Raw genomic sequence first — 17,843 nt, 5'->3', positions numbered from 1 at the left:
CAAGCAGCGTTCGGTTGAAGAGCATGCATTTAGTTTTACTAGTGTTTAAGAGCAGTTGGAGGCTACTGAAGGAGTGTTGTATGGAATTGAAGCTCGTTTGGAGGTTTGTTAACACAGTGTCCAATGAAGGGCCAGATGTATACAAAATGGTGTCGTCTGCGTAGAGGTGGATCTGAGAGTCACCAGCAGCAAGAGCGACGTCATTGATATACACAGAGAAAAGAGTCGGCCCAAGAATTGAACCCTGTGGCACCCCCATAGAGACTGCCATAGGTCCAGACAACAGGCCCTCCGATTTGACACATTGAACTCTATCTGAGAAGTAGTTGGTGAACCAGGCGAGGCAGTCATTTGAGAAACCAAGGCTATTTAGTCTGCCAATAAGAATGCGGTGGTTGACAGAGTCGAAAGCCTTGGCCAGGTCAATGAAGACGGCTGCACAGTACTGTCTATTATCGATCGCGGTTATAATATCGTTTAGGACCTTGAGCGTGGCTGAAGTGCACCCATGACCAGCTCGGAAACCGGATTGCATAGCGGAGAAGGTACGGTGGGATTCGAAATGGTCGGTGATCTGTTTGTTGACTTGGCTTTCAAAAACTTTTGAAAGGCAGGGCAGGATGGATATGGGTCTGTAACAGTTTGGATCTAGAGTGTCACCCCCTTTGAAGAGGGGGATGACCGCGGCAGCTTTCCAATCTCTGGGGATCTCAGACGTTACGAAAGAGAGGTTGAACAGGCTAGTAATAGGGGTTGCGACAATTTCGGCGGCTAGTTTTAGAAAGAAAGGGTCCAGATTGTCTAGCCCAGATGATTTGTAGGGGTCCAGATTTTGCAGCTCTTTTAGAACATCAGCTGTCTGGATTTGTGTGAAGGAGAAGCGGGGGGGCATGGGCAAGTTGCAGCGGAGGGTGCAGAGCTGGTGGCCGGGGTAGTGGTAGCCAGGTGGAAAGCATGGCCAGCCGTAGCAAAATGCTTGTTGAAATTCTCGATTATTGTAGATTTATCGGTGGTGATAGTGTTTCCTAGCCTCAGTGCAGTGGGCAGCTGGGAGGAAGTGCTCTTATTTTCCATGGACTTTACAGTGTCCCAAAACTTTTTGGAGTTAGTGCTACAGGATGCAAATTTCTGTTTGAAAAAGTTAGCCTTTGCTTTCCTAACTGCTTGTGTATATTGGTTCCTAACTTCCCTGAAAAGTTGCATATCGCGGGGGGGCTATTTGATGCTAATGCAGTACGCCACAGGATGTTTTTGTGCTGGTCAAGGGCAGTCAAGTCTGAGGAGAACCAGGGGCTATATCTGTTCTTAGTTCTGTATTTTTTGAATGGGGCATGTCTATTTAATATTGAGAGGAAATTACTTTTAAAGAACAACCAGGCATCCTCTACTGACGGAATGAGATCTATATCCATCCAGGATACCTGGGCCAGGTCAATTAGGAAGGCCTGCTCGCTGAAGTGTTTTTGGGAGCGTTTGACAGTGATGAGGGGTGGTCGTTTGACCGCGGACCCGTTACGGACGCAGGCAATAAGGCAGTGATCGCTGAGATCCTGGTTGAAGACAGCGGAGGTGTATTTAGAGGGTAAGTTAGTCAGGATGATATCTATGAGGGTACCCATGTTTACGGATTTAGGGTTGTACCTGGTAGGTTCGTTGATAATTTGTGTGAGATTGAGGGCATCTAGTTTAGATTGTAGGATGGCCGGGGTGTTAAGCATATCCCAATTTAGGTCACCAAGCAGTACGAACTCTGAGGATAGATGGGGGGCAATCAATTCACATATGGTGTCCAGGGCACAGCTGGGGGCTGAGGGGGGTCTGTAGCAAGCGGCAACAGTGAGAGATTTATTTCTGGAAAGGTGGATTTTTAGAAGTAGAAGCTCAAACTGTTTGGGCACAGACCTGGATAGTATGATGGAGCTCTGCAGGCTATCTCTACAGTAGATTGCAACTCCACCCCCCTTTGGCAATTCTATCTAGACGGAAAATGTTATAGTTGGGGATGGAAATTTCAGAATTTTTGGTGGCCTTCCTAAGCCAGGATTCAGACACTGCTAGAACATCAGGGTTGGCGGAGTGTGCTAACGCAGTGAATAACTCAAACTTAGGAAGGAGGCTTCTGATATTTATGTGCAGAAAACCAAGACTTTTACGGTTACAGAAGTCAACAAATGATAGCTCCTGGGGAGTAGGAGTGATACTGGGGGCTGCAGGGCCTGGGTTAGCCTCTACATCACCAGAGGAACAGAGGAGGACTAGAATAAGGATACGACTAAAGGCTTTAAGAACTGGTCTTCTAGTGCGTTGGGTACATAGAATAAAGGGGGCAGTTCTCCGGGCGTTGTAGAAAAGATTCAGGGCATTATGTACAGAAAAGGATATGGAAGGATATGAGTACAGTTCAGGTAACCCTAAGCGTTGGGTAACAATGAAAGAGATAGCGTCATTGGAGGCATCGATTGAGCCGGTCTCGGCGTGTATGGGGGGTGGAACAAAGGAACTATATGAGGCAGTTTGATAGGGACTAGGGGTTCTACAGTGAAATTGTATAATAAGAACTAACCCAAACAGCAATAGGCAAGGCATAATTGACATGGGAGAGAGGCATAAAGCAGTCACAGGTGTTATTAGAGAGAGCTAAGACACAACTGGAAATAGCGATAACGTTTGGGCTAAGACTAAACAGAATAAACAGGACAGGGTACCGTGTAAAGGAACAGTCCAGCAGGCATCAGCTGTGCAGCTGAGTGATCATAAGGTCCAGTGAACAGCAATATGTGAGTCCGAGAGCAGTTCAAATTGGTGCTTCAGCACAGCTAGCAGGGAGCACAGTTGTAGTTTGCGTGTGCTAGCGGGCCGGGGCTGGCAGATGGATCTTCGTGGTCGTCGCAACGGGAAGCCTGTTGTAACCACATCAGACTATTTCGTCGGCAAACCAGTCGTGTTGGATCGGCGGGGCTCCGTGTCAACACTAGGTGGTTCCGTCCGGTTGACAGAGAGGTAGATAGCCGGGAGATGGGAGATAGGCCTAGCTCAGGATGATTAGCCAGACCTCAACGTCCATTTTGTAGCAGCTAGCTGGTAGCGATGAATCCGGAGTTAAAGGTCCAGTGATTCAGTGATTCCGGCAGAAAAACTGATATGTTCTGGGTCGATAACGCGCTGTGCAGACAGTGCAGACTGGCCGAATAATAGTCCAGACTAGAGCTGGCTGGTAGGTGGTGCAGGCCACGGACAATGGTGAAAAACCGCTAACGGTAGCTGATATCAAGTAGCTAGTTAGCTGGCTACTCCCGTCCGGTAGACCTAGAGGTAGATAGCCGGGATATGAGCCTGACTCTAGGCTAGCTCGAGGCTAACTGGTGCTTGCATCGGGGGCAGTGGTGATTAGCCAAACAGCAACATCCATTCGGTTGCGGCTAGCTAGTTGCGATCCGGTGATTAATGTCCAGTGATTAAATTATTCCGGCAGAAAATCCAATGTTCTGGGTGAAATAGCAACTGTGGCTAATAGCAAGTAGCTAGTTAGCTGGCTAGCTAGTTTCAACTGGAGATTCTAGATAAAAGGTAAGTCAATAATAGAATCCGTTCCACATTGAGTGAGGCGGGTTGCAGGAAAGTATATTTTGTAGAAGGATGAAAAGTCTGATAGGAAAATATGTACGAAAAATACAAAAAAACAGGGTATTTACAGGCTATTTACAGACACACGACAAAAACAGGACTGCACTACTACGCCATCTTGGTTATATTCACCTTTTCATGTTTATTCAAATACTTTTCATAAAAATCCATATGGCATGGTTTCAATACTTAAAAACCAATTGGTAGGTCCAGGTAGTCACAAAAATAGACGGGTGTTGATTAAATTGTGATTTTAATGACTGGAGTGAATTTGGAGCAGCAGTTTTATTTCCTGTGAGTGGGAAGCTGTTTTTAGTGGAGTGGTAGGAAAGCACATGGAGCGCCGGAGCAGTGCGCAAGCACCGCTCCATGAAGGATGAGCGGGATTTCCAACCACTCAACTCCGCTCACATGCTCTGGTCAGCATGCTCTCAATGGTGCAGCTGTAAAAGTTCCTGAGGATCTGAGGGGCCATGCCAAATCGTTTCAGCCTCCTTAGGGAGAAGAGGCGTTACCGTGCCTTCTTCACGACTGTCCTTTACATTTACATTATCCAGAGCAACTTACAGTAGTGAGCATATAGATTATTTTATACTGGTCCCCTGTGGGAATCGAACCCAAAACCCTAGCGTCGCAAGTGCCATGATTTACCAACTGAGCCACACGGTGTGAGAGGACCGTGTTAAGTCCTCAGTGATGTGGACACCGAGGAACTTGAAGGTCTTGGCCCTCTCCACTGCGGAAAGGGCCAAGTCGGGTGAACAATATGTCGAGACATCCACTGCACTAGAGTCTTCAGACCATCTGTTGTTGATGAAGAGACGTACCCTTCCCCCTCTGGATTTCCCTGAATCCAATGTCTGTTCGGTGAATGGAGAATCCATTGAGTTGGATAGCCATTGGGGGTATCTTGTCCGAAAGCCAGGTTTCAGAAAAACAGAGAATATTGCATTTACGAGAGTCCCGTTGATACCAAATCCGCGATCGGAGGTCATCCATCTTATTATCATGTGACTATTACCAATAGAATGGAGGGAAGTGGTGGATTCTTTTTTTGGTCTCAACAGGACTCATGATCTCTTGCCTCTTTTTCGCTGTCATTTGCTCTTGGGTAGCCCAAAGATTAGATCGGAGCAGTGGTGGAAAAAGTACCCAATTGTCATACTTAAGTAAAAGTAAAGATACCTTAATAGAAAATGACTCAAGTAAAAGTGAAAGTGAAAGTCACCCAGTAAAATACTACTTGCGTAAAAGTCTAAAAGTATGTGGTTTTAAATATACTTAAGTATCAAAAGCTAATTGAATTGCTAAACTATACTAAGTATCAAAAGTAAAAGTATAAATCATTTCACATTCCTTATGTTAAGCAAACCAGACAGCACCAGAAAAATATAAAATAATTACGGATAGCCAGGGGCACACTCCAACACACATAATTTACAAATGAAGCATTTGTGTTTAGTGAGTCCGTCAGATCAGAGGCAGTAGGGATGACCAGGGATGTTATCTTGATAAGTGCGTGAATTTGACAATTTTCCTGTCCTGCTATGCATTCGAAATGTAACGAGTACTTTTGAGTGTCAGGGAAAATGTATGGAGTAAAAAGTACATTATTTTCTTTAGGAATGTAGTGAAGTAAAAGTAATAGGAAAGTAAAGTACAGATACCCCAAAAAACTACTTAAGTAGTACTTTAAACTAGTTTTACTTAAGTACTTTACACCACTGGATCGGAGGTACATAAAGAGCCAATTCGAAGTTGAAGCAGAAATGGAGGTTAGTAACTAACAATCTGATGTTCAAAAGTTTTGTCGATCAAAAGAAATGATAGCGGATACATTTCGTGCAATCAAAGTAAAGATGAACGCCAAAATCATCACAAAATAGCAAAGTTGGGTCAGAGCTTTCAAGACGGCAGCCATACAGTACAGTACATACAGTTGCATCTCAGTGGGTTCCTTTAAATAAATAAATGTTTTGGTCTAATAAATTGGAAGTTGTCAATCACATATTGTAGCGCTTAAGCATGAATTACATGCTATTAATCATAATAATTCGTAATTAGAACCAACTTACATCATATACTTGTTAACACCCAGCATTTACTAACTGAATTGGATCCTACAAACTCTCAGGAAGCATTGATACATTTCCACAACACACATTTTGTGTTGTGGAAATGTAATCAATGCTTCCTGAGAGTTATCTTTTTCTTCACATCAATGACAGGTGCAGAAAATAACCCAGTAAACATTGGGGAAGTAGAGTGAGTCAAGGGAATGCTAATCGTCAGTCTTTGGTCAATACATCAAGGGATTTCTACGGCAACAACTTCAAGGGAACCTCTGAAGATACTTCAACATTACGTGCCGGGAATTAATGGCAGTTAAGATATGAGCGACTTCCAAAGAGCTTGTGCTTTGACAGACGTGCACACACGTATGCAGCCCAACTTGAAGGGAATCGACTACCGGCGAGCCGTCAGAGTGGCGGTTACCTCTGTGTTCTTTTTAATGGAAATTAACAACTGGGATACTTATCATTCCGGGAGCACTCCTTCACACAACACCTTCTGAAGGTGTTACCCATGATTCCAAACACAAGCCGACTCTAGTGAGTGACAGTTTGCATAATAAAGCGCACTACACTCATATACCTCAGCGGGGGTTGTGTTGTTGCCTCAGTCAATGAGCAATAGTGCAGTATTGGTTCATGTCTGAATCAGATTGCATCAGGCAAAGCCTTCTCAATTGCTTTTCCTGGAAAGAGAGGATATCATTGTAGCTCAATTGGTAGAGCGTGGCGCTTGTAATGCCAGGGTAGTGGGTTCGATCCCCGGGACCACCCATATGTAAAAATGTATGCGCACATGACTGTAAGTCGCTTTGGATAAAAGTGTCTGCTAAATGGCATATTATTATTATATTAATGACCAGGAATATCAAATTATGTTGATTCGTTACCCTTCAATGTGAAAATACTATATTCTTGACAGCTAAACATCTTTGCTCCCTCTCTGGTTTCCTGTAAACCACGTTCTATTTACTTGAGAAATCAATAATCATATGCAATATACCAAAAGAGTTACAGGCATACTGTATATGATGACAACAGTCTGTCTGACTCAGTGAAGTAGGTTTCTGTCACCTTCATTTCAAAGAGTGTCCCACACATTGACCCAACTGCGATCCTCTTTGAAAACACCTACAGTGAGGGAAAAAAGTATTTGATCCCCTGCTGATTTTGTACGTTTGCCCACTGACAAAGACATGATCAGTCTATAATTTTAATGGTAGGTTTATTTGAACAGTGACAGACAGAATAACAACAAAAAAATCCAGAAAAACGCATGTCAAAAATGTTATAAATTGATTTGCATTTTAATGAGGGAAATAAGTATTTGACCCCTCTGCAAAACATTACTTAGTACTTGGTGGCAAAACCTTTGCTGGCAATCACAGAGGTCAGACGTTTCTTGTAGTTGGCCACCAGGTTTGCACACATCTCAGGAGGGATTTTGTCCCACTCCTCTTTGCAGATCTTCTCCAAGTCATTAAGGTTTTGAGGCTGACGTTGGGCAACTCGAACCTTCAGCTCCCTCCACAGATTTTCTATGGGATAAAGGTCTGGAGACTGGCTAGGCCACTCCAGGACCTTAATGTGCTTCTTCTTGAGACACTCCTTTGTTGCCTTGGCCGTGTGTTTTGGGTTATTGTCATGCTGGAATACCCATCCACGACCCATTTTCAATGCCCTGGCTGAGGGAAGGAGGTTCTCACCCAAGATTTGACGGTACATGGCCCCGTCCATCATCCCTTTGATGCTGTGAAGTTGTCCTGTCCCCTTAGCAGAAAAACACCCCCAAAGCATAATGTTTCCATCTCCATGTTTGATGGTGGAGATGGTGTTCTTGGGGTCATAGGCAGCATTCCTCCTCCTCCAAACACGGCGAGTTGAGTTGATGCCAAAAAGCTCCATTTTGGTCTCATCTGACCACAACACTTTCACCCAGTTCTCCTCTGAATCATTCAGATGTTCATTGGCAAACTTCAGACTGGCCTGTATATGTGCTTTCTTGAGCAGGGGGACCTTGCGGGCGCTGCAGGATTTCAGTCCTTCACGGCGTAGTGTGTTACCAATTGTTTTCTTGGTGACTATGGTCCCAGCTGCCTTGAGATCATTGACATGATCCTCCTGTGTAGTTCTGGGCTGATTCGTCACCGTTCTCATGATCATTGCAACTTCACGAGGTGAGAGCTTGCATGGAGCCCCAGGCTGAGGGAGATTGACAGTTATTTTGTGTTTCTTCCATTTGCGAATAATCGCACCAACTGTTGTCACCTTCTCACCAAGCTGCTTGCCGATGGTCTTGTAGCCCATTCCAGCCTTGTGTAGGTCTACAATCTTGTTCCTGACATCCTTGGAGAGCTCTTTGGTCTTGGCCATGGTGGAGAGTTTGGAATCTGATTGATTGATTGCTTCTGTGGACAGGTGTCTTTTATACAGGTAAAAAGCTGAGATTAGGAGCACTCCCTTTACGAGTGTGCTCCTAATCTCAGCGCGTTACCTGTATAAAAGACACCTGGGAGCCAGAAATCTTTCTGATTGAGAGGGGGTCAAATACTTATTTCCCTCATTAAAATGCAAATCAATTTATAACATATTTGACATGCGTTTTTCTGGATCTTTTTGTTGTTATTCTGTCTCTCACTGTTCAAATAAACCTACCATTAAAATTATAGACTGATCATTTCTTTGTCAGTGGGCAAATGTACAAAATCAGCAGGGGATCAAATACCTTTTTCCCTCACTGTACTAGAAATAGCAACCAGTACTCCATTGCAATTAAATATAAACCATCCAGTCAGCAAGCATCTGTCAATTTTGCCTAGGGATGTATCAAATGTGCTTTTTCCCTTTAAATAAAGGCACATTTTTGTAGCTTAAAGGTCATGAACAGTCAAAATCATGTTTTTCATGAAATTGGAAGATATTTGAAGGAAACCAGATCATAGTATGATGACCAAAGTATGAAAAATGACTTGCTTCTACACTGATAAAGTTTGATCATAAAGTTACTTGTTCCCTCCCCTATGTCAAATAATTGGATTCATTATTAAGGGGACAAAGTGACATCACCTTAACAATAATAATTTTAATACACCAATAGTAATATGATATTCGCTTACCTAATTTAAATAATTGCCGCCTTGTAACCAACATCGGAGAAGGCATGTTTGCAGAGGGACGTGGTTTATACAGCTAGATAGCTACTCTACTGGTGCTAAAATGTTAGTTACTGGATAGCTAGGTCTTCAGTCAGCATGGAACAAAAGGAGGTGAAGGGTTGTTCAAAACTCAGAAGCTGTTGTCAAGTCAACACATCCGTCAGTGCTGCTGTGAAACACTTCATAAGAGACATGCCAAACGGGAGGTGTGTGTGTTTGTGTGTGTGTGTGTGTATATATATATATATATATATATATATATATATACACAGTGGGGAAAAAATGTATTTAGTCAGCCACCAATTGTGCAAGTTCTCCCACTTAAAAAGATGAGAGAGGCCTGTAATTTTCATCATAGGTACACGTCAACTATGACAGACAAATTGAGGAAAAAAATCCAGAAAATCACATACTAGGATTTTTAAGGAATTTATTTGCAAATTATGGTGGAAAATAAGTATTTGGTCACCTACAAACAAGCAAGATTTCTGGCTCTCACAGACCTGTAACTTCTTCTTTAAGAGGCTCCTCTGTCCTCCACTCGTTACCTGTATTAATGGCACCTGTTTGAACTTGTTATCAGTATAAAAGACACCTGTCCACAACCTCAAACAGTCACACTCCAAACTCCACTATGGCCAAGACCAAAGAGCTGTCAAAGGACACCAGAAACAACATTGTAGACCTGCACCAGGCTGGGAAGACTGAATCTGCAATAGGTAAAAAGCTTGGTTTGAAGAAATCAACTGTGGGAGCAATTATTAGGAAATGGAAGACATACAAGACCACTGATAATCTCCCTCGATCTGGGGCTCCACGCAAGATCTCACCCCGTGGGGTCAAAATGATCACAAGAACGGTGAGCAAAAATCCCAGAACCACACGGGGGGACCTAATGATTGACCTGCAGAGAACTGGGACCAAAGTAACAAAGCCTATCATCAGTAACACACTAAGCCGCCAGGGACTCAAATCCTGCAGTGCCCCCTGCTTAAGCCAGTACATGTCCAGGCCCGTCTGAAGTTTGCTAGAGTGCATTTGGATGATCCAGAAGAGGATTGGGAGAATGTCATATGGTCAGATGAAACCAAAATAGAACTTTTTGGTAAAAACTCAACTCGTCGTGTTTGGAGGACAAAGAATGCTGAGTTGCATCCAAAGAACACCATACCTACTGTGAAGCATGGGGGTGGAAACATCATGCTTTGGGGCTGTTTTTCTGCAAAGGGACCAGGACGACTGATCCGTGTAAAGGAAAGAATGAATGGGGCCATGTATCGTGAGATTTTGAGTGAAAACCTCCTTCCATCAGCAAGGGCATTGAAGATGAAACGTGGCTGGGTCTTTCAGCATGACAATGATCCCAATCTCACCGCCCGGGCAACGAAGGAGTGGCTTCGTAAGAAGCATTTCAAGGTCCTGGAGTGGCCTAGCCAGTCTCCAGATCTCAACCCCATAGAAAATCTTTGGAGGGAGTTGAAAGTCTGTGTTGCCCAGCGACAGCCCCAAAACATCACTGCTCTAGAGGAGATCTGCATGGAGGAATGGGCCAAAATACCAGCAACAGTGTGTGAAAACATTGTGAAGACTTACAGAAAACGTTTGACCTGTGTCATTGCCAACAAAGGGTATATAACAAAGTATTGACAAAGTACATACACAAAAATGTATGCACGCATGACTGTAAGTCGCTTTGGATAAAAGCGTCTGCTAAATGGCATATTATTATTATTATTATTATTATTGAGAAACTTTTGTTATTGACCAAATACTTATTTTCCACCATAATTTGCAAATAAATTCATTAAAAAATCTACAATGTGATTTTCTGGATTTTTTTCTTCTCATTTAGTCTGTCATAGTTGACGTGTACCTATGATGAAAATTACAGGCCTCTCTCATCTTTAAGTGGGAGAACTTGCACAATTGGTGGCTGACTAAATACTTTTCCCCCCCACTTACATAATACCAGTCAAAAGTTTGGACACACCTTTTCTTTATTTTTACTATTTTTTACATTGTAGAATAATAATGAAGACATCAAAACTATGAAATAACACATATGGAATCATGTAGTAACCTAAAAAGTTTTAAACAAATCAAAATATATTTCATATTTGAGATTCTAGATAGCCATCCTTTGCCTTGACGATAGCTTTGCACACTCTTGGCATTCTCTAAACCAGCTTCATGAGGTAGTCACCTGGAATGCATTTCAATTACCAAGGGGTGCCTTCTTAAAAGTTAATTTGTGGAATTTCTTTCCTTCTTAATGCATTTGAGCCAATCAGTTGTGTTGTGACAAGGTAGCCCTATTTGGTAAAAGACCAAGTCCATATTATGGCAAGAACAGCTCAAATAAACAAAGAGAAATGACAGTCTATCATTACTTTAAGACATGAAGGTCAGTCAATACGGAACATTTCAAAAACGTTGAAAGTTTCTTCAAGTGCAGTTGCAAAAACCATCAAGTGCTATGATGAAACTGGCTCTCATGAGGACCGCCACAAGAATGGAAGACACAGAGTTATCTTTGCTGCAGAGGATAAGTTAATTAGAGTTATCAGCCTCAGAAATTGCAGCCCAAATAAATGCTTCACAGAGTTCAAGTCACAGACACATCTCAACATCAACTATTCAGAGGGGACTGCGTGAATCAGGCCTTCATGGTCGAATTGCTGCAAAGAAACCACTACTAAAGGACACCAATAAGAAGAAGAGACTTGCTTGGACCAAGAAACAAGAGCAATGCACATTAGACCGGTGGAAATTTGTCCTTTTGGTCTGGAGTCCAAATTGGAGATTTTTGATTCCAACTGCCATGTCTTTGTAAGACGCGGTGTGGGTGAATGGATGATCTCCGCATGTGTAGTTCCCACCGTAAAGCATGGAGGAGGAGGTGTTATGGTGTGGGGGTGCTTTGCTGGTGACACTGTCTGTGATTTATTTAGAATTCAAGGCACACTTAACCAGCATGGCTACCACAGCATTCTGCAGCGATACGCCATCCCATCTGGTTTGGGCTTAGTGGGACTATCATTTGTTTTTCAACAGGACAATGACCCAACACACCTCCAAGCTGTGTAAGGGCTATTTTACCAAGAAGGAGAGTGATGGATTGCTGCATCAGATGACCTGGCCTCCACAATCCCCCAACCTCAACCCAATTGAGATGGTTTGGGATGACTCGGACAGCAGAGTGAAGGAAAAGCAGCCAACAAGTGCTCAGCATATGTTGGAACTCCTTCAAGACTGTTGGAAAAGCATTCCAGGTGAAGCTGGTTGAGAGAATGCCAAGAGTGCAAAGCTGTCATCAAGGCAAAGGGTGGCTATTTGAAGAATATATACAATATTTTGATTTGTTTAACACTTTTTTGGTTACTACATGATTCCATATGTGTTATTTCATAGTGTTGATGTCTTCACTATTATTATACAATGTAAAACATAGTAAAAATAAAGAAAAACCCTTGAATGAGTAGGTGTGTCCAAACTTTTGACTGGTACTGTATATATATTAAAAATGATATCATTGATTCAATTTCAATGCTGTTTGAGTTGCTTTGTGTATCACCAAATTAGCTTGAGATGATTTTACTGCAACACCGCTCACTGCATCCAAGTTGCTTGACATAGGCGTTTCAAAGAGCTGTCAGTCAAGTCGAGCTCATGAATATAAGCTCCCCACCCACTCAGCCTGTCTTTAAACTTCCTGGTTATTTAGCCATGAGAGAAAACGTTTTCAGAATGACTGCCCAGGAGCTTTAAGAACTCCCCAAACAAATGAAACACTGCAGACTATTCTAGAAAAGAGGATAAAGACTATTTAAAGAATAGAAAGGAATCGAAAACATTTGTTTTGAGACGTTCCGGTGGGCAGCTCTGCTTTACAGGTTTGCCACCTATTCTATTCCTCCAGTCTTTCTGAAATGTAAATGTTTGCCAGTAACTCTGTTTATTTTGTATTCATGTCTGCTGAATTATAAATGACCATATGGGAGGCTTTATGTTTACACAGTGTGGGGTGGTGGGGTGGGGTGGGGTGGGGTGGGGGCGGGGGAGCAAAGAAGAAATGTAATGGGACAGCTGCCTGTAATTGGAAGTGCTTGCCGTTCTTCTCTGCGTTCCATCAATTGGCATAGGTACTAGACAGCGTGAGTTTTAGTATTGATTAACATTTAGTTAGACACTGTGGGGATTTTTGTGAGTAGAGGCTTGGTTGGCACGGGTTGGAGGAAAATAATCTCTCCATCGACACTTCCACTCAAATGATCATTTTGAATGTCTCAAAATAAGAGTTCAAGAGGGGAAAGAGAATGAATTCTGACAAATTTTACAGATCAGATGACAATCTGTTACACCGAGTCACTGTTCAACTTTGCAGAGTGAAACTTTCCAAAAAGCATTTTTTGGATCTAACAATTTAACTGTCGATTGCTCTTGGTAGACTTAACATGTTAAATGAAGATACCTACCATACTTTCTCAGTGTTTTTTCAAACATTTTCATGAGGAGCATGCAGTAAGATGGACAGTTTCCATTTCAAGCCCATGTAATTAAAACATTTTTACTAATAGCAAATGTATCATAATTCCTGTTGGCTATCAGCATATGACAAGCTATTTCATTTTAGAGCAATGTTTTATTTTAAAGCCTTCATTTGTAGGAACTGTCTCGTCAGTGACTTCTAAACCCTTAATAAAAAAGTATTAATGTCCTTGGGACAATATGCTTTTCTTGTCTCACATTAATTGGGGCCTTGGGTTCTCTAACAATATGACATAAGTGTCGACAGCCCTGTAGACTCCACTGTTTTCAAAGTCTGCGGCATAATTACAACAACCTTAAAGGGTTGCAAATGTGGTTCTCTCATGAGAGAAGATTAAACAATTTCAAAGAGTATAAGCCAGTATTATCTGTGAGACCTTTTGTTTGCGAAGGAGTAGGACATGTCTAGTACAAGTCTACTATGAGTACAGGAGACTCCTGAGCTCCGAAAAGACTTGAGCAAATACACCAAACACCCTTGTCTAGCTCAGTATCTGTATCACTTCAGTACTCACAAGCGATGATGTTGGCGTATCGGTTCTTGTTGCGGTTTTCATCCTTCTTGGCGGTCTCCCATGGGGCCGCCTGTCCTTCCGTCAGGCCCTGAAATCACATCACACACTATCAAACATTGCTGCAGGCCAGCGTGCACATGTTATCTGCCTCAATCTGTAGCTGAGGTGGCCTGTAATGGTAAAAAGAACAGACACAAGTTTACGTCTGCAAAGTTCTGGCGCTTTCTTTATTCTGAAGAATGTTTTTTTTCTCTTGTTCAATTGTCTATTTCCTTGTTCGTACTTTTAAAACATTCACATCAAACAAGTGCACACTTTAAATTACTCAACATAAATGCACTTTACCTAATGCAGAATAAAAAAAAAATCCACAAATAACCCTGTTTTACTGTATGATTTCACATGAAAACCAAAATGTATTTCACATTCATACTGTAATGGCATTAGCCCTATTGCCATTAGCCACGGTAGCGGCTAAACTACCGAAGTTCAATGGACAAGGTAAATGGGACGTTTTTTTCACTCAATTTGACTTGTTGACTAGAGCCGGGAGGTGGTCTAACGAGACGAAAGCGTTCCAGCTTGCCCTGAGCCTGGCAGAGGAGGCGTCGGAATGCCTGCTAACGCTAGCCCCGGACGAGAGGGCAGCAACGCGCAGCCCAACATGCTGCGGATTGAATAGAGTAACAGAAATAGACTTCTGAGGGAATTGTTAAAGGCGTTGGCGAGTGGTATTCTGAGCCTGACCCGGCGGGCTTATGCAACTATACCGATTGGGGTGCAAGACGAGCTGGCACGGGACAGTTTTATTAGAGCGCTCTCTTCCACCGAACTGGGTAAGCATGTTCAGATGGCAGACCCACCGTCTCTGCGGGCTGCAGTGGAAGAGGGAGCTGTTCTGGGGTGAGGGAGTGAGAGTGGAGGTTGACAGTCAACCGGAGGTGATCGCAAGTGTGGGTCGACGAGTTGGGCGGTTTAGTCAAGACTGCTTCGCTTGTCATTGAGAGGGGCTCCAGGCAACGTCACAGCGTCAGCTCAACTCCCATTGTCTGCTGGGGAGTGTGGCAGATTCTCCATTCAGCGGGAATGTGGCAGATTCTCCCGTCACCAGGGAAACGACAGCGGGTTCTCATGGGCCCCCCCCCGCCCCCGAACCCACAGTAAGCAGAAGAGGTACCCAGCAGCAGCGCAGGCAAGATGGTGGGGACCTGCTCCCCCAGGGTATAGCTGCTGCCGCGTTTCCTAGTCTGGTAGTTGTGGTAGGACGGACCACTGTGGAGGACTTCTGAAATGTCATCGTCAAGGTAGAGGGGGTGGAATGTTCGGCCCTGGTCGACACGGGCTCTACAGTAACCCTGGTGAGACCAGACATACTACCTGTTGGGGTGCGGGTGGAGCCGACCCTTGTCCAGCTGCGGACTGTCACGGGGGAGCTAGCCCCCATGTTAGGGAAGTGTCAGCTGTATGTGACTGTGGGGGGGAGAACTGTGGTCCTCTGTAGCTCAATTGGTAGAGCATGGCGCTTGTAACGCCAGGGTAGTGGGTTCGATCCCGGGGACCACCCATACGTAAAAATGTATGCACACATGACTAAGTCGCTTTGGATAAAAGCATCTGCAAAATGACATATTATTATATTATTATTATTTTTAACTGTGGGGTGTCCGGTGTGGATAGCAGCGGTGCAGGACCCCTGTATACTGGGAATTGACTTTTTGAAAAACTGTGGGGCTCAGTTGGACTTAGCTTCGGGCACTTTGAGGCTGTCGGGGGGGCCCACAGTGGGGTTGTCGCCTTCGGGAGGGCCTGCGGGGGCAGGGCTGTCCCTCCGTCTTCCTCCAAGCTTGCCGAAACTCCACCGGTCGTCCCAGCTGCTCCCTTGGTCGTTGTGCCATCCCAGCAGCTGTCTCCGGCGGCGACGGCCTTCACTCCCCATAACGGTGCAAGCACAGGCAGCCCAGTAGCCCAAAACACACTGGCTTCTTCACCCCATCAGCCCGACGGGGGGAAGGAGGAAGCTGATGAAAAACTGTCAGGGCCTGGATGAGAGACAACAGCGGGAGTGTGGCAGAGTGTAGGGGGAGTTATAGCAGCTGCTGTTGGACTTTAATGATAGCTTCGCTTGGTGGGAAGATGAGGTAGGGCAAACGCACCTAGTTCAGCACGAAATAGACACTGGGGACGCCCAATCCATTAAAATTTGGCACTGTCGTATTCCCCTTGCCCGGAGGGAAGCAGTAGACACAGCTATTGTTGACATATTGCGGGCTGATTTCATTGAGCCATCAAAAACTGACTTTTCCACGGATAGGGGGCATGGCAGTTCAAGGTGCTGTGCTTCGGCCTCTGTAATGCTCCTGCCACCTTTGAGAGGCTCATGGACAGAGTGCTGACTGGGGTTTGTCGTGTACCTAGACGACATATTGGTGCACGGCACATCATTCGAGGGGGCACTGGGGGCACTTAGGCGAGTGTTGGAGAGGATCTCGAGGACGGGGCTAAAATTACATCTGGGAAAGTGCCATTTCATGCAAAGGGAGGTGGCGTTCCTGGGTCATCAGCTGGGTGGTGAGGGCATCAGCACGATGCCAGACAAAGTGGAGGCTGTGAGGGGGTGGTCAGTTCCAGGGGGGAGGTTAAGAGCTTCCTGGGGCTGGCATCCTACTATCGTAGGTTTGTGAAGGGGGTTGCAGGGGTAGCGGCTCCTTTAAACCACCTTCTCAAGGAGGACACTGTTTTTCAGTGGACCGAAGAGCACCAGCAGGCGTTTGAAGCCCTCAAATGTACCCTGGTGGAGGCCCCTGTCCTGGCCTCACCAGATCAAAACCATCCATTAATCCTGGACACCAACGTAAGCAATGAGGGCTTGGGGGCTGTGCTGGCTCAGCGTGGTCCTGATGGGGAACACGTAGTAGCTTATTACAGCAGAACTTTTGATAAGGCTGAGGAGAGACCTATTGGCTGTCGTGGCAGCAGTACGCCATTTCAAGTACTACCTGGGGGGCCTGCCGTTTGTGGTCTGGACGGATCACTCTGCCCTGCAGTGGCTTCTCTCCTTCAAGGAGCCAGAGTGTCAGATCGACCGCTGGCTGGAGGAGCTGCAACCCTACGACTTCCAGGTGGAGCACAGAGCCGGCCTTCGCCACAGCAATGCAGACGCCTTGTCCCGCTGCCCGTGTGCTGAGGACGGCTGTGGGTACTGCGCCAAACGGGTGGAGCGAGAGAGAGAGAACTGTGCACGGAGGAGGGAGTCACCGCCACGGTGAGTCAGCTGGGGGTGACAGAGTGCCGGGAGCTCGAGGCTGTGGACATCGGGGAGTGGAGGCGTCGCCAAGAGAAGGACGCAGAGCTGCGTCCTGTGCTGCAGTGGGTGGAAGAGAGAAGACGACCACCGTGGGGGGAAGTAGCCCCTCTATCACCAGTCACCAAAGGACTGTGGGCTTCACAGTCCTTAGAGTGGCTGAGGGGGTGCTCCAGAGGGGGTGGAAAAAGCCAGCTACTGGAGGAATTACGTGGCAGGTAGTGGTGCCCAAAAGGCTGCAGGGGAGTGTGTTACAGCAACTTCATAGGGGAATAGGCGCGGGGCATTTTGGTGTCTCCAAAACGTTAAAGCGCGTGCGTAAAGGCTTCTATTGGGCCAGGCACAGGAGGGATGTGGAGGACTTTTGTAGGCAGTGCGACGAGTGTGCTGCTAAAAAGAAGGACCTCCGGGTCAGTCAAACGCACTCCTACAACAATTCCCAGTAGGGGAGCCCATGGAGAGACTGGGGGTAGACATAGTGGGGCCGTTTCCAACCACAGACAGCGGTAACAGGTGGATTCTTACTGCTATGGACTACTTCACCAAGTGGCCAGAGGCTTACGCTCTCCCACACCAGGAGGCAGAGACAGTAGCTGATGCGTTGGTAGGGGGAATAATCAGTTGGTTT

General features: G+C 45.1%; 1 protein-coding gene across 15 annotated transcripts in view; it reads right to left on the bottom strand.

Moving 5' to 3' along the window:
* Window positions 1–17,843, bottom strand: part of ptprt (protein tyrosine phosphatase receptor type T) — a 449,458-nt gene that overhangs the window by 51,475 nt on the left and 380,140 nt on the right. For all 15 annotated transcript variants that reach the window (XM_041888816.2, XM_041888817.2, XM_041888819.2 and 12 more), the window contains one exon: window positions 13,915–14,002. In XM_041888816.2, coding sequence (XP_041744750.2) covers window positions 13,915–14,002 — 88 coding nt within the window. The remainder of the gene's footprint in view (window positions 1–13,914; window positions 14,003–17,843) is intronic.

Source organism: Coregonus clupeaformis, chromosome 10 (genome assembly GCF_020615455.1).
Source record: "Coregonus clupeaformis isolate EN_2021a chromosome 10, ASM2061545v1, whole genome shotgun sequence".
NCBI lineage: Eukaryota > Metazoa > Chordata > Actinopteri > Salmoniformes > Salmonidae > Coregonus > Coregonus clupeaformis.
The sequence above is the reverse complement of the archived record's forward strand: the minus strand, read 5'-3'. Positions and strand labels throughout refer to the sequence as shown.